General features: G+C 42.1%; 1 protein-coding gene across 1 annotated transcript in view; it reads left to right on the forward strand.

Annotated features, from left to right (window-relative positions):
* The window catches only part of LOC139579685 (regulator of G-protein signaling protein-like), a 38,059-nt gene extending 20,202 nt beyond the window's left edge, over positions 1 to 17,857 (forward strand). Inside the window, exons 14-19 of the mRNA XM_071408528.1 lie at positions 1,385 to 1,523; positions 1,699 to 1,823; positions 2,093 to 2,238; positions 2,431 to 2,590; positions 2,738 to 2,779; positions 17,414 to 17,857. Of these exons, the coding sequence (XP_071264629.1) occupies positions 1,385 to 1,523; positions 1,699 to 1,823; positions 2,093 to 2,238; positions 2,431 to 2,590; positions 2,738 to 2,779; positions 17,414 to 17,507 (706 nt within the window). The 3' untranslated portion in view covers positions 17,508 to 17,857. The remainder of the gene's footprint in view (positions 1 to 1,384; positions 1,524 to 1,698; positions 1,824 to 2,092; positions 2,239 to 2,430; positions 2,591 to 2,737; positions 2,780 to 17,413) is intronic.
* The last annotated feature ends 205 nt before the right edge of the window (positions 17,858 to 18,062 follow it).

Raw genomic sequence — 18,062 nt, forward strand, 5'->3', positions numbered from 1 at the left:
TCGACAGGGCTGCAGTGGAGCAGGTTGAGAGCTTCAAGATCCTTGATGTCCACATCACCAACAAACTAGCATGGTTCAAGCACACCGAGACAGTCATGAAGAGGGCACGACAAAACCTATTCCCCCTCAGAAGACTGAAAAGATTTGGTATGGGTCCTCAGATCCTCAAAAGGTTCTACAGCTGCACCATCGAGAGCATCCTGACTGGTTGCATCACTGCCTGGTATGGCAACTGCTCGGCCTCCGACCGCAAGGCACTACAGAGGGTAATGCGACCGGCCCAGTACATCACTGGGGCCAAGCTTCCTGCCATCCAGGACCTCTATACCAGGCGGTGTCAGAGGAAGGCCCTAAAAATTGTCAAGACTCCAGCCACCCTAGTCATAGACTATTCTCTCTGATACCACACGGCAAGCGGTACCGGAGAGCCAAGTCTAGGTTCAAGAGGCTTCTAAACAGCCATAAGACTCCTGAACACCTAATCAAATGGCTACCCAGACTATTTGCATTGACCCCCCCCCCCCCCTCCCCCTTTACACATATTACCTCAACTAACCCGCGGTGCCCCACCCACATTGACTCTGTACTGGTACCCCCCTGTATTTAGTCTCTCTATTGTTATTTTACTGCTGCTCTTTAATTACTTGTTACTTTTATTTCTTATTCTTTTCCGTATTTAAAAAAAAATGCATTGTTGGTTAGGGGCTCGTAAGTAAGCATTTCACTGTAAGGTCTACACCTGTTGTTGGATTCGGCGCGTGTGACTAATAACATTTGATTTGATTTGTATGGATGTCAACCCCAATCAGTTAAACGACTGCCTACCACCACCGATTTCTGTATGTTATCTATGCTACCAGCTTATACGAACGGGAGTTAGTATTTAACAGTCACTTCTTCTAAACCTGAAAAGGGACTACTTCTAAATGTTATGCAGTGAAAACAGCCAAATATATCCAAATCGGAGTGTAGTAACCACGTTGTGGGCCTGTTACAATCTGTCAAGCGTGACGGATTTGACAAATTTACGCTTTAGATCAGATTTTTTAAATGTGCGCCAATCCGGCAGCTTTCTTCTATCCCCAGCGGTCTGTGTCCCATTGACCTCTTTACTGCGCTTATGTCTCCTGATCTGAAAAACACAGCTGTAGTTCTGCCACTTTCCACCGTAGATGGGGAAGGCTGACATCGGCGGATGTGGTGCATTGAGACACACCCCATGATGTCTCTAGCTTTAAGACAGATTTTTATTGGGATGTTGTTATTATGCAAATTAGCAATCCGCGGGGGTGTGGACATCGACTCTTTATTGTGGGTTTCTGTGCCTGTTGTCCCTGTGTCCTGATACCGCTAACCTGTTGTGTTTGTTGTTGTTGTGCTGCAGGTTCAGGAACCTGGCAGATTCAGGCACAGTGATGGCGTCTGCAGGGATGTATGGAGAGAATGACCATGCTATGCTACACCAGAAGGCTGACATGATCATTAAGATTTTCCTCAAGTCAGAGATCTCTCCCAAACTCAGGGTAGGACTACTTAGTTCAGATGTCTATACGGTACTATGGTTTTATATGATATCACGTTTTATATGATACTTAAAAAATATATATTTTCATCTGCAGTCCCATTGGCTGTCTTTTTATATCCCATATTGTGTTATGGTTAATATCATATGGTAACTCTGTGCTGCTTTGTTCGTAGATAAACATAGCTGAGACCCAGAGGGATGCCATACTGCAGCTGTGCTCCACAGGGAAAGTAGACAGAGGACTGTTCCACCCAGCTATCATAACCATCTTCCCCAACCTTGTCTTCTGCTGGAAAAAGTGACCTATAGCTAGTGTTATTATTACTTTCACTAATGTTGCAATGATATTACAGTACATGCTTGTTACACATTTTGGTATTTAGGGAGACCTCTTTATCTGTGAGTTTATGTAATACAACATTTCACGAGGAAACAATCTGATATTACTTTCCCCCATAATGGTTGAATTATAGCCTGTATACCAGTCAGTAAGAGAGCAGCAACAGACTGGTACACTGGCTAGTTGAACGGACATTGCTGAGTAAACTGATCCCTTCCCTGCTTTAGGTTCTGTAATCAGAAGTTGACAAAGAACCTGGATGGAGTCAAGGCTACTAAGAAGCAGGAGGTCTCCTCCATCCCAGACTACATGGGCCCGCTGCTCATAGACAACGACTGGTACAGCAAGGTCAAAACCATCATGTCCATGACAGGTCAGTTCCACTGTCCAAGACAGTTAGAGAGCAGAGTAGGGAATCTTTATAAGCCCAGACAAGCAATATGGTGCACGGCTCGGAGTAAATAAGTGTACTGTACATATAGATGATACAAGACATGGAGTACAAACAGTTTGGCTAAAGACTCTCCGGTTGGTTGTTTGAGAAGTGACACCTCTCTTTCAACAGAGGACCACACCACTCTGAGGTTTACAGTCCACCATGGACTCAAACTGATCCTGCCTCAAGCCATACTGGATCTGAAGCGGTCACACAATAATATGCCACTGCCACACAAGGCCCCCAGTCCCCAGAGATTTGTGCCATCCTACAGCGGGCCACACGCTGAGTATGTATTTCTGTTTTTCTGTATTAAGTGGGGGAAAAATGTGCTTGATTGATGTCAAACGGTTGTTCCACTATTTGGAGACAGACACCTGAGCATGTACAGTATGTAAATATATATGGGTTATATGTGTGATCTGTCTTTTTCCAGCCACCCAGTGTTGGACGCACATCACAAACCCCAGCGACACAGGTGAGTGCTTTCTTGTTTGTGTCTCATCTTATGCATAGCACCAGGGGATGCAATCGCTCCACTCACAACCCAGACCTATACCATACATCAGCAGGAGGGAGATGATTCTTTAGACCTCAAAATGAGTTACTTGTCTGATTTGTTTTCGAGAATGCCAAAATGATTAGTCAAATTCGTTGCCGTTGTTGTTGTTGTAGTTTCCACCCACCACCAGCAGAGAGCAGCATAGGCCAAGACGGATCCTCTTTCTGATCAGTGAGGACAACTAGAGCGGCCAGTTGCATTGAATAAACAATACTAATTTACTCATGCGTTAGATCTTCTTATTGATTTTTTCCCAAAAAGCTAAAATCACAAAGGTGGCACTTATTTTTTTCTAATTTGTTACACATCATTTTTATGAAGAAAACAACAGAGCAACCAATACAATGTTTCTGTAACCCTTGTAAGATCGTAAGTATGTGGTTCTAAAGCTTATTTTTAAAGGCAGAATAAATAACTAGTAAATTGTTTGCTCTGCTCTCCTCCTAGGCTGTGTTTCTAATATATATATATATTTTGGGCTTAGCTCAAGGCCATTAAGTCAGGCACTTAAATGGGAATCGAGTCTCAACATTGGTATTCCTCCCGCTAACAGAAAGGGTACAGTAATTGGCTAATTTCAGCTCTAACGTGTGCCATAAAAGCCCTTACTATCCCTTTTAATTAAGCCTCAGTGAAAAGCCTTGCTTTGCAACATTAAAAACTGTGTCAAATCAGTATGTAGAACAATGCTGTACATATCAGAAAATTGATCTACACAGTAGTTTGAATTTAAAAGTTTCCAACAGGGAATAACTAGGGCAGGCCAGTAGAAAAGTGTTATTTTATGGGGTCTGGGCTCGTTGTATATTACCTCCTTTGTTACCACTGTAGAAAAGCAATTAAAACGGGAGATTTGTGTGTTTCTATTCCTAAAGAAACTGTCAGCTCCGCTGTCTTAATAAAAACAATTTAAAAAATCCTCATGCCCACTCTGCTTAAATATTAGGGCAGGCTAATTTACATTGTGGCTTGGCGTGAATGAAGGTCTGAGAGGAGGAAAATGTTCGGCTGAGGGCGAACAAAGGCACTGCCTGCGCTAATTCTTGGCGACGGAAATCCTGTTTCTGCATGTTATTGTGACAGACTCATATTCTCTATCTGAAACCTTGTCAGAGTTATTAAAAATGACGGTCTGCACAGTGTGAATCTGAATGCTGCCTTAGGCCCTGTTTTTATTATGTATTGTGAAGTTAGTCTTTTCTTTCAACTCCCTCACATTACACTTTCAAGTGGCGCTGCTGCTGTCATTGTTCAGTTTGTTTGTTTGTTCTCTGCTTAGAATATGAGAGCATTAAAATGTTGAATTTATTCTGATAAATACATTTAACATTTGGAATTGATTAGTGCCACTTGTGGTTTTAACTGAGAATGTAAATCATCAAAGGTTAACACTATCATTACAAATGTGGACTTAAACCTTAGTAATACTGAAATGTTTAGAATGAGTACACAATACAGTATATTTCTATAAAGATCTCTACACTCATGAGTGTTTCCTGTGCGATCTCTTGCCTCAAATCAGGCAGTATGCCATGCAACCCCCTTTTATTTCCTCTCCTCTTCTCAGCTAAATGTCAAGTCTCTAGTTTGTAGTCTTGGTGAAAGGGGGGAAGGAGGTAGAGAGTAGGAGAGAAGGAGACCTGCCAGAGGCATTAGACAACGAACGGCTAATTTCCCTAAAACACACTTTTAATTAAACAAATGGCCATGAAGAGGGGAGAGGAAAATATAAATGGTGAGAGACTGTCGTAGAATTTCCTGTGTGAGGAGGAGTTCATTCATATTTACAGACCCTGTGGTGTTTCCAGTCCTTATTATTGGCGGCGTCCCAAATTGCACTGTGTTCTCTATATAGTGCACTACTTTTGACCGGAGCCATATGAGTCCTGGTCAAAAGTAGTGCACTACAACGGAATAGGGTGCCATTTGGAATGTGTCCATTGTCTCTGGTTCCACTCACCAGCACTACCAGAAACCAGACTGTTATGGTCTTTAGTACTAACAGTAATGAGTGTGCTGTGGCCTCTGTGGAATGGTTACACAGTAGCAGGGGCTACTGGTTTAGACCTGGTCACAATTTCGGCCTACTTGACCCTGGTAAATGGTGGTGGTGATGCTGACATGCGCAGGACCAAGATACTAGGTAGCACCTGTTTAACTCGTTCTGTCGTGTTCAGCTATTACCTGATTAGATTGAGTGTCAAATCCAATCTGTTGTGTTTAAAATGTAAGATGTGGCTTTGAGGCTGCCTTGAGTTTGTCTCTCTTCAGACCCAGTCATATGCTTCATTAAACACATTAGGATGCAAGGTGCAGGAGGCACGCTACACACACACACACACATGCAAAATGTCTTAATTGTGTTCTGTGGACTAGAGTTACAAGGCAGTGAATACACTTTTAGAAAAAGGGGTTCCAAAAGGTTATTTGTTGAGGGGATAGGGTTCTAACAAGAATTGTTTTCATCTGAAGAACCGTTTTTGGAAGCCGAATGTTCTTTGTAAGGCAAAGAGTTCTACCTAGAACTTTTTTCATCCTAAGTTTTTAAAGAAATGGTGCTGATGATTATTTGGAATGCAAGAAAGATTCATTGGAAGGCAATAATTCCACATAGAACCCTTCTGATTTTTTTTTTCTTCTTTTAAATAGTGCCTGAGCATGAGTGTTTACCTCAGTGTTTAAAGAGCAACTGCTCCCTAAAACACAACTTATTATTTAAACAACAGCATATGTGGCATCCATATGAGTCAGAAACATTTATTCTACTGTCAAAATTGACTACAAAGTGTAAATATGATCATTTTGGCCATGAAGTCAGTCTCGTCCAAAACAGAGTTTTGTGAGACTCGTGGTTGTGACCGCCTCACAATGTAAATGAAGGTTGGGTTTGTTTCAGTCCTGCCCACATACCAACAGCTGGCAGCACACAAGTAATCATCAATTTGGAGTCCAGCTCCATGTGACCCAATCATAATGTCATGGTAAATTTGGGTTGACTTTGGATATAATTAGGGACCATCAGTAAATTACAGAATGTACATTTCCAACTGTTCCAAATTTCAATGACTTAAAAACCTCAAATTAACTATACATTTTTTAACTTAATATACAAATATTGAAAGCATTTAATGAGAACCAAAAGGTGTGCAACATGAAAATATTGTCTCATTTACATTGTGTAATTTATTTACGGTCACTAATTAGCCCTGGAGATGGGCTATCTGAAGTTAAACCAACTTTGCCACGGTTTCACACCAGCCGGCTGAAGCTAATTGGCAAAATAATTTGTCTAACTCTTCCCACTTGCGAACACACACGAGACACCCACATCAAACCACACCCTGAAACCAACTCGCGTTTTAATTCAGTCATGGCTGCTAGCATTTCTTAATGAACCAAACTTCAGTTGCCCTTTACATTATAAAGGTTCTGAACAGTCAAAATCATGTTTTTCATGAAATTGGATGGTATTTGGATGAAACCAGAACAAAAGCACGTGAAGGGTTTCCCCAAACTCTTACACAGTTTTCATGTCATTACATCAAGAGACATGCCAAACAGGTGATTTATACAAACTTCTTGACATCATTGATATTTATGATATACACTATACATTGTATACTTGGGGGGTGCAACTCAATATTAAGAAGGTGTTCCTAATGTTTGGTAGACTCAGTGTATGAACATTGTGTGGCAGTCAGTGTATATATATTTATTGAAATGTACGTAGACCTCACCCTGTAAAGTTTCAACTGAAATTGTCCAAGATGAACTAGCTAGCATAGGTGGTATGTCCATAAAGCTTCCCCCTAAAGTAAATGTAATTTAATTGCCAAAATGATATGGCCTAACTATCTGTAGATAGTTTTAAATCGCATTGCCTACAGTTGGAAAGGCCCGCAATTTGGGCAGCTCGCACGGCAAATACCAAATATACTCAACAAAAAGATAAACACAACATGTAAAGTGTTTCCCATGTTTCATGAGCTGAAATAAAAGATCCCAGAAATGTTCCATACAGACAAAAAGCTTATTTCTCTCAAATTTAGTGCACAATTTTGTTTACGTCCATGTTTGTGAGCATTTCTCCTTTGCCAAGATAATCCATCCAAAGGTGTGGCATATCAAGAAGCTGATTAAACAGCATGATCATTACACAGGTGCACCTGGTGCTGGGGACAATAAAAGGCCACTCTAAAATGTGAAGTGTCACACAACACAATTGCACAGATGTCTCAAGTTCAACCTAATAATTTCTGCACAAACGGTAAAAAAATGTCTCAGGGAAGCTCATCTGCGTGCTTCTCGTCCTCACCAGGGTCTTGAGCTGACTGCAGTTCAGCATCGAATCTGACTTCAGTGGTCAAATGCTCACCTTCGATGGCCACTGGCATGCTGGAGAAGTGTGCTCTTCACGGATGAATCCCAGTTTCAACTGTATGAGGAAGATGGCAATGTATGGTGTCGTGTCTTTGGCATCATTAAACTGATCATTAAACTGAAGACTTATTTATCAAATAACTCTGTAATTATTATTACGCGATTAAACTGATTAATCATGTAACTGTAATTAACTAGGAAGTCAGGGCACCAAGGAAAATATTCAGATTACAAAGCTATAATTTTCCTAATATAACTTTCAGATATCTTAATATCTGATCAATTAGTCTTCTGATTAATGAATTATTATTTACCTCACGTTCGTCTCATTCCAAACGTCGTAAATTGTTGGTTATCTGCACGAACCCAGTCTTCACTATGAGTCATCCATACATCAATTGTCTTAAAATCATTTATTTACTAAGTAATTCACAGAAATGCATCACACAAACAAACAAAATAGATATGTTTACAAAGAAATTAAAGGGGGATGTGCCCTAGTGGGCTAAACCGGTATGGCGGCTTGTTAGACAGAGTGATAATTATAACAATTGAAATGCTAATCCTTTGCACATGAACGCTCACTCATTCGGGAACAATTGCAATCAATATATATTTACGCTCAGTGTGTCGTCGGGATCTCTGTTGAAAAGTTTGTTTCTGTTGGAGAGTCTGTCCGCCCTCTCTCTCTGTCGTGGTTAGAATGGATAGTTCAGAGTGACATTCATTCATGTCGTTATAGAATAGATGTTTCTGCGGTTGTCGGTCTTCGCGTTCAATGATACCGAATTCCTAGCTGCAGACTAGTAATTAATATCAAAGACTTGTTCTTATTCTGTCGGTATCGATAGTCTAAGAGTTTAACCACGTGGTATGGTTAAAAGATTCAGCCATCTACTCAAACCTTGGCCCTCTCGTTATCGAGGTAAGCTGGTCTACCTCTCAAACCTTGGCCCTCTCGTTATTGAGGTAAGCTGGTCTGGTGATAGAAAACCCGGGTGGGGGTTTTATTCGGAAGAGCAGAAAAGTGCCTGTCCCATGGCGCCAGACCATAACTGTGCTCATGGGCAGTCCTCTGATTTAGTTAAACTCCAAAGGGAATTGGAGTTTCCTTCATTAAACAGTCCAAAATCACATTACACAATTTCACAAACAGTATCATCCTCACTCATTCATCTTATACAACAATTAGATGTAAGCCTCATATCTGAGGCTATTGTATAAACAGCGTTATGGTAATGTGGCCATATTGTCTCTCATGAGTTTCACAAAATTGTACCAAACGGACCAGTTCGTAGCTGGATTCTTCACCGATCTTTTATACGTTCTCCAGAACATAAATACTGTTCGGACCTCCAGTTCTGTGAGGTGGAAGAAATTCCTTTGTTCTCTATGAAAACTCCCTCTCTCTCTATACTGTGGCCACGAGGAGATAATCTCCTCCAGGAATTTACGACCTGAGGTCACAGCAGCCTGAGTGTAGTCAGAGAGGCGGAGGGGGGGGGTGCTCGCTGTACCCAAAGAGGGCAACGTCATGACAATGGTGTTGTGTGGGGAGCGGTTTGCTGACGTCAACGTTGTGAACAGAGTGCCGCATGGTAACGGTGGGGTTAGTGTATGGGCAGGCATAATAGAAATGAATACACAGAGATACCGTGACGAGATCCTCTGGGCCGATTGTCGTGTCATTCAACCGCCGCCATCATCTCATATTTCAGCATGGTAATGCATGGCCCCATGTCGCAAGGATCTGTACACAATTGCTGGAAGCTGAAAATGTCCCAGTTCTTCCATGGCCTTCATACTTACCACCAGACATGTTTGGGATGCTCTGGATCGACGTGTATGGCAGCGTGTTCCAGTTCCCACCAATATCCAGCAACTCCGCACAGCCATTGAAGAGGAGTGGGACAACATTCCACAAGCCACAACAGCCTCATCAACTCTATGCGAAGAAGAAACAGTGCATTCGGAAAGTATTCAGACCCCTCAACTTTTTCAACATTTTGATAAGTTACAGCCTTATTCTAAAACTGATTTAAATAATTATAACTCTCATCAATCTACACACAATACCTCATAATGACAAAGCAAAAACAGGTATTTAGAAATGTTTGCTAATTTATCAAATAAACTGAAATATCACATTTACATAATTATTCAGACCCTTTATTCAGTACTTTGTTGAAGCACCTTTGGCAGTGATTACAGCCTCGAGTCTTCTTGGGTATGACGCTACAAGCTTAGCACATCTGTATTTGGGGAGTTTCTCCCATTCTCTCAAGCTCTGTCAGGTTGGATGGGGAGCGTCGCTGCACAGCTATTTTCAGGTCTCTCCAGAGATGTTCAAGTCCGGGCCCTGGCTTGCCCACTCAAGGACATTCAGAGACTTGTCCCAAAGCCACTCCTGCATTGTCTTGGCTGTGTACTTAGGGTCGTTGTCCTGTTGGAAGTTGAACCTTCGCACTAGTCTGAGAACCTGCTCCAGAGTGCTCAGGACCTCATCAAGGATTTCTCTGCATTTTTCTCTGTTCATCTTTCGCTCGATCATGACTAGTCTTCCAGTCCCTGCCGCTGAAAAACATCCCCGCAGCATGATGCTGCCACCACCATGCTTCACCATAGGGATGGTGCCATGTTTCCTCCAGATGTGACGATTGGCATTCAGGCCAAAGAGTTCAATCTTGGTTTCATCAGATCAGAGAATTGTTTCTCATGGTCTGAGAGTCCTTTAGGTGCCTTTTGGCAAACTCTAAGTGGGCTGTCATGTGCCTTTTGCTGAGGAGTGGTTTCCGTCTGGCCACTCTTTCATAAAGGCCTGATTGGTGGAGTGCTGCAGAGATGGTTGTCCTTCTGGAAGGTTCTCCCATCTTCACAGAGGAACTCTGGAGCTCTGTCAGAGTGACCATCGGGATCTTGGGTTTTGCTCTGACATGCACTGTCAACTGTGGGACCTTATAGACAGGTGTGTGCCTTTCCACATCATGTCCAATCAATTGAATTTACTACCGGTGGACTCCAATCAGGTTGTAGAAATATCTCAAGGATGATCAATAGAAACAGGATGCACCTGAGCTCTATTTTGAGTCACATAGCAAAGGGTCTGAATACTTATGTAAATAAGGTATTTCTGTTTTTTTCATCTTTATTAAATTAGCAAACATTTCTAAGAAACTGTTTTTGCTTTGTCATTGTGGGGTATTGTGTGTAGATTGATGAATTAAACATATTTTTTATCAATTTTTGAATAAGGATGTAATGTTTCAAAATGTGGAAAAAGTAAAGGGGTCTGAATACTTTCTGAATGCACTATCTTTTTTTGAGGTATCTGTGACCAACAGATCCATATCTCTATTCCCAGTCGTGAAATCCATAGATTAGGGCTTAATGAATGTATTCCAATTGACAGATTTCCTTATGAACTTTAACTCTTTGAAATTGTTGCATGTTGTGTTTATATTTTTGTTCATTGTAGATTGTTGGGTTTAAAAAAAATAAAAAATACCTTCTTTTAGTTATCAGAATTCTCAACTTAATTTAGTGAACAGTGTAGCCTATCTTATTGGCACCTGCGGAGAGCATCGGCCCGGTGAGTGCGCATATTCACTCTTTATTATTGTTGGGTCGTTGGCTCTTGAAATGTTTTGTTTTCGGACAATCATTTCCTCCTCCAGGTTAGATGGATGTCATATTTTATTGTGTCTCCCCTTCTCATACGCCTATTATATAGATCAAACTACATAGTTTTTTATTGATATGTTTGTCAGTGTCAGCACTACCCCGTAATAGTTATATTATTTGCCTAAATTATGACTATGTAACCTACTCATCACCTATAGTAGCCTATCTTACAACAAAAAACTTCAAATGTGATGATGCTTTATTATAAAACTGAATTCTTATGGTAGAAATGTGCTTCCCCAAACTTGAAACTCACATGCTACCTTTGCTAGCTATTTGTAGCTTGATAAAACAGTGCTGACATATTCATTTGGGGTAGCTAGCTAAGTTATACAGCCAACATGTTGTCTATGTTGAAACTGTTACAATAACCCAGCAGTTGGATAAACATAATTTCTAAAATCAAGAATTTATGTATGACAGAATTGGATGTTGCATGCAATTTCAATGTTGTTTGAGTTGCTTTGTGTATCAGAACATTTGCTTGTTATAATCTCACTGCAACACTGCTCACTGCGTGCATGTTACATGACATACAGTAGGTGTTTTCAAAGAACTGTCAGTCACGGTGATCTCCCCGCCCACTCAGCGTACTAGCTCCCCACCCACTCGGTCTGTCTTTTCAGATGTCCTCGTAGTTTGACACGAAGAAAAAGTCATTTTTCTAACGTTTTGAGAATTTCTATCTGGGAAAAAAATATTATGAGTGATGTTTTAGTCACTCAAAGTCTATTTTTACTTTTAACATGAGTTTAAGTAACCTGATAAGTTTAGAAAGATGGGTGTGAATGTTTTAAACTACCTATATGGGAATATTTGTGCATGTATCTGGTATTCCTTTAATAATTTTATATAAACAGTACTGACATAGTTTGTCTCATCTAATCACATTTTATTACTCACATGCGTCGAATACAACAGGTAGACCTTACAGTGAATGTCTTACTTCCAAGGCCCTAACCAACAATGCAGTTTAAAAAATACAATTTAAGTATAAGAAATAAAAGTAACAAGTAGTTAAAGAGCAGCAGTAAAATAACAATAGCGAGGCTATATACAGGGTTGTTGAGGTAATTGAGGTAATATGTACATGTAGGTAGAGTTATTAAAGTGACTATGCATAGATAATAACAGAGAGTAGAAGCGGTGTAAAAGGGGGGCAACGTAAATAGTCTGGGTAGCCATTTGATTAGATGTTCAGGAGTCTTATGGCTTGGGGGTAGAAACTGTTTAGAAGCCTCTTGGACCTAGACTTGGTGCTCCGGTACCGCTTGCTGTGCGGTATCAGATAGAACAGTCTATGACTAGGGTGGCTGGAGTCTTTGACAATTTTTAGGGCCTTCCTCTGACACCACGTGGTATAGCAGTTGCCATACCAGGCAGTGATGCAACTAGTCAGAATGCTCTCGATGGTGCAGCTGTAGAACCTTTTTGAGGATCTGAGGACCCATGCCAAATCTTTTCAGTCTCCTGAGGGGGAATAGGTTTTGTTGTGCCCTCTTCACGACTGCCTGGGTGTGCTGGGACCATGTTAGTTTGTTGGTGATGTGGACACCAAGGAACTTGAAGCTCTCAACCTGCTCCACTACAACCCCTTTTCCCGTAGTCCACAATCATCTCCTTTGTCTTGATCATGTTGAGGGAGAGGTTGTCGTCCTGGCACCACATGACCAGGTCTCTGACATCCTCCCTGTAGGCTGTCTTGTCGCTGATCAGGCCTACCACTGTTGTGTCATCGGCAAACTTAATGTTGGTGTTGGAGTCGTGCCTGGCCTTGCAGTCATGAGTGAACAGGGAGTACAGGATGGGGCTGAGCACGCACCCCTGAGGGGCCCCTGTGTTGAGGATCAGCGTGGCGGATGTGTTGTTACCCACCCTTACCACCTGGGGGCGGCCCGTCAGGAAGTGCAGGATCCAGTTGCAGAGGGAGGTGTTCAGTCCCAGGGTCCTTAGCTTATTGATGAGCTTTGAGGGCACTATGGTGTTGAATGCTGAGCTGTAGTCAATGAATAGCATTCTCACATTGGTGTTCCTTTTGTCCATGTGGGAAAGGGCAGTGTGGAATGCAATAGAGATTGCATCATCTGTGGATCTGTTGGGGCGGTATGCAAATTGGAGTGGGTCTAGGGTTTCTGGGATAATGGTGTTGATGTGAGCCATGAACAGGCTTTCAAAGCACTTCGTGGCCACAGACGTGAGTGCTAGGGGTCGGTAGTCATTTAGGCAGGTTACCTTAGTGTTCTTGGGCATAGGGACTATGGTGGTCTGCATAAAACATGTTGGCATTACAGACTCGGACAGGGAGACGTTGAAAATGTCAGTGAAGACACTTGCCAGTTGGTCAGGGCATGCTCGCAGTACACGTCCTGGTAATCCATCTGGCCCTGCGGCTTTGTGAATGTTGACCTGTTTAAAGGTCTTACTCACATCGGATGCGGAGAGCGTAATCACACAGTCGTTCTGAACAGCTGGTGCTCTCATGCATGTTTCAGTGTTATTTGCCTCGAAGCAAGCATAGAAGTAGTATAGCTCGTCTGGTATGCTCGTGTCACTGGGCAGTTCTCGGCTGTACTTCCCTTAATAGTCTGTAATGGTTTGCAAGCCCTGCCACATCCGATTAGCTTCGGAGCCGGTGTAGTACGATTTGATCTTAGTCCTGTATTGACACTTTGCCTGTTTGATGGTTCGTTGGAGGGCATAGCGGGATTTCTTATAAGCTTCAGGGTTAGAGTCCTGATCGTTGAAAGCGGCAGCTCTAGCCTTTAGCTCAGTGTGGATGTTGCCTGTAATCCATGGCTTCTGGTTGGGGTATGTACATAAAGTCACTGTGGGGATGACGTCATCGATGCACTTATTGATGAAACCAATGACTGATGTTGTGTACTCCTCAATGCCATAGGGAGAATCACGGATCATATTCCAGTCTGTGCTAGCAAAACAGTCATGTAGCTTAGCATCCGCTTCATCTGACCACTTTTTTATTGACCGAGTCACTGGTGCTTCCTGCTTTAATTTTGGCTTGTAAGCAGGAATCGGGAGGATAGAATTATGGTCAGATTTGCCAAATGGAGGGCGAGGGAGAGCGTTGTACGTGTCTCTGTGAGTGGAGTAAAGTTTGTCCTGAGTTTTTTCCCCTCTGGTTGCACATTTAACACGTTAGAAATTTGGTAAAACAGATTTAAGTTCCCCTTTATTAAAGTCCCCGGCCCCTGGGAGTGTCACCTCTGGATGAGCGTTTTCCTGTTTGCTTATGGTGGAATACAGCTCATTGAGTGTGGTCTGAGTGCCAGCATCGGTCTGTGGTGGTATGTAGACGGCTACGAAAATACAGATGAAAACTTTCTACGTAGATAGTATCATGAGATACTCTACCTCAGGCGATCAAAACCTTGAGACTTCCTTAGATATTGTGCACCAGCTGTTGTTTACATATATGCATAGACCTCCACCCCTTGTCTTCTCAGACACCGCTGCTCTAAGCTGCCGATACAGCGTATAACCAGCCAGCTGTATGTCGATAATGTCATCGTTCAGCCACGACTCCGTGAAGCATAAGATATTACAGTTTGTCCCGTTGATAGTTTAACCTTTCTCGTAGGTCGTCGATTTTATTTTCCAATGATTCCACGTTAGCTAGTAGAACGGAGGGCAGGTGGGTTTATTCGATCGCCTACGAATTCCCAGAAGGCAGCCCGATATCCATCCTCTTTTTCTCCGTCGTCTCTTCACGCAAATGGGGATTTGGGCCTGTTCCCGGGAAAGCAGTATTTCGTTCACATCGGGCTCGTCGGACTCGTTAAAGGAAAAAATAGCTTCTGTCAGTTCATGTTGAGTAATCGCAGTTCTGGTGTCCAGAAGTTATTTTCGCTCATAAGAGACGGTAACAGCAACATTATGTACAAAATAAGTAATAAAACAAGTTACAAACAAAGCAAAAAAACTAACATAAAAACACAATCGGTTAGGAGCACGTAAAACATCAGCCATCTTGTCCGTCTTATTCTTTGCCATGATTTCTGTCTTTCAAATAAGTATATATATTTTTTTTATTGAGCAGAGAGTAGAAGAATCTAAGGGAGTGTGAGTGAACCAGCAGTGTATTGTATGGTACACAGCCAATTGGCCTGTTTTACCTGTTGATGTTCCAGTGTAACATTTCTAGTGTTCTCTCAGTGGTGTAAAAGAACCCTAGTGTTGTTGTTAATAACCAGAGTTGAGTGTGAGATGATTGGTCCTCTGTGGCTCAGTTGGTAGAGCAAGGCACTTGCAACACCAGGGTTGTGGGTTTGATTCCCATCGGAGACCAGTACGAACAATTATGAAACTGTATGCAATCACTACTGTAAGTCACTCTGGACAAGAGCGTTACTAAAATGTATTTTTTTTTTAATGGTTATCCCTTTAATCAATCTTCCCTACTCTGGCAGTCATTCTGAATGCAGGTTGCGGGTGATTAAAGGTTCTAATTGTGTATGTTCTCACTCTGCCTGGATTCCAATAGGAATTACACATCACTTTCCAACATAATGTGACTTGCAGGCTTGATGTGGCCTGTAAACCAGGAGTTTCATAACACCACTGTGTTAGGGTATAACTAGGCCTTCAAAGAAAGGCCTTATGTTGTATGTAATGTTTTGTCATAAAGAGTTTAATTTGAAAGGCTAATAAGGCTGATGGAACCGTTCATAGAGTGTTCTAGGAAGAGACCTTCAAAGATAAAATGGTTATTGGTAGATCCCTTCATAGAGGGTTCTACTGTAGGTAGAACCATTTCCAAAGGGTTCTTTCTAGCACCAAAAAGGCTTCACCTATGGTGAAAAACCCTATATGGTTCTACTATGCACCTTTTTATTTTAAAAGTGTACTGCATGTTGAGGCCTTGTGTTACCTTCTGAATATTAGGGCCGAAGAATTGTGGGCAGGAACTCCAGTCTGACATCCATCCTGAACTATTTTCTTACTTTGGATCCAGCTAGGGGCTGTGGAGGCCAGGGGCCAATGGATGGGTCTCCTCCTTACAGCACTCAGTAGTCAGGTGGCCCTCAGCCATTCCAGTTGTCTGTCGAGTGTCGGCCTCAATCAGTGTCATGCTGGGGCAGGAAGGAAGACCATCGTACCATTTTTAGATACTACATTGCTTTTAATTGCAGGGTAAATCGCATCATACGACAGAGACACTAAACCAGATTAAGCCGCAACACTTGTGTTGCATATGTAATAAGCAGAGTAAAACTCCTAATTAGCTTGTTGTCTTGTTGTCAGTGTGTTGCGGCCGGTCAGGAAGGAAGGAGGGAGGGACAGCGGCAGGGCTCAGGCAGATGGCTGCACGTTTCCTCGCAGGCACAACCCAGCCCTGCAGAGGAGGAGAGGGAGGATGGTAGGGAGGAGGGAGGAGAGAAGAAAGGAAGGCCATGTCAGACGCTGCTCTGTCAAGCAGGCGACCAACCGCCATCATCCCCCCTCCTCCCTCACCTCCCCTCAACAGCCACAGGAGCAAAAGTTAAGAATAGAAGAATCTTGTCACATTGCATGTAAATACATCTCATGTTTAGAGGGGTGATATATACAAGGGCAGATTCCCGAAACAAACAACTCCCGCCTTGGATCTGGGATCTGTGATCCAGACTGTGTTTCCTCTAGTTATTAGTCCCTGTTGGTCAGACCCTGTCACATATCTGTACCTCTTAGAGTTGAGCTCGGGGACCCAAGTTGACATCATCCGTTGTGGGCTGTATTTTGGCCCCGTTTATTAAGCTAATTTCATTACAGTGTGAATACGCTACTGGATGATGTGGAACTCTGATATCCTCCTCAAAAGTATTTCAAAATACTTTGTGCGGACAAAACATCACATTCAATTTCTCTTTTATGACCCAAGAGCATGACCAGAATATACTAATAGAATGAGTAAGAGCTTTGTTCCACTACTGAAGAAAATATGTGTAGTGTTATACTGTCTTCTCAAGTCCATTCTGAACTGACCTAGGAAATTCCCTAGAAAATATGATTCTGTAGCCTGTCCATTTCCATGTTTCTGTGCCCAGGAGATGAACATGCTTTTAAGATCAGGACTAGGGTTTAACCTGGGCCTAGGAAACTGGCACTGAGTCTTTCAGTGTTAGAGAAATGTAGAAACAGTACAAAAGGCAGTGCTGTACAAAACCATGATTCTAGAGAGGGAAGGCAGGTGTAAAAGGCAGTCTACCTCAAGTGACCACTCCTAAAACTCATCCACCCTATTAGGGCTTAAATATGGCTCTTGTAGAGACTCAGCTTCCCCGAGTCATGGTGTGCATCTCAAATGACACCTTATCCCCCTATATAGTACCTATGGGCCCTGGTCAAAATGAGTGCACTGTATAGGAAATAGGGTGCCATTTTGGACATGGATAAGACCCTCTGACGGAGGGAACAAAAGAGAGCAGCGAGCTAGGGAACTTGTCTCCCCTCCCTGTGTGTGTGTTTATTTATTTATATATTTTTTTGCAGCTCTGGAACAGGAAGCGGCCAGCAGGAATTTCTGTGTTGCCAAATGGTGAGACATAAATCTGGGGATAATTCCGTGTCTGCGTCGACCAAATAATGGAATTTTAAAAAAGTATACTGTTTGTCAGATGTTGTTGTGGTTGATGAGACCTTTATGAGAAGAACCCTCTTATTATTTTCTTTAAAAAATAAATCCTGATCCCTGTCGACGACAGGAAGCCAACAACTAATGTTATTGTTGTGGAACATGTTGGCTTTGTTTGATTCACACTGCTATATCTATGTTGGCTGTAACTGCATATGTAGGTGGGGTCCATAAAAATGAGCAAAAAAGACTGTTTAAAATAAACAATACAAAATACTATGCTATATTTATTTTTCTAAAATGTTTTATGAGATTGGAGAACACATTGGCAGGGATCTTAGACCATTCCTCTATACAGAATCTTTCCAGATCATTGATATCCTTTGTCTGCGCTTCTAGACTGAGACACAAGTAGTACTTCTAGGTTTTACACAGTCAAATGTTACAAATAACTAAAACATTTTTGTGAAGAAATAAAATTGTATTGGTCACGTAAACAGATTTGCAGATGTTATTGCTGGTGCAGTGAAATTCTTATGTTTCTACCTCCAACAGTGCAGTTATATC

The sequence above is a fragment of the Salvelinus alpinus genome, chromosome 6 (assembly GCF_045679555.1).
Source record: "Salvelinus alpinus chromosome 6, SLU_Salpinus.1, whole genome shotgun sequence".
Classification (NCBI taxonomy): domain Eukaryota; kingdom Metazoa; phylum Chordata; class Actinopteri; order Salmoniformes; family Salmonidae; genus Salvelinus; species Salvelinus alpinus.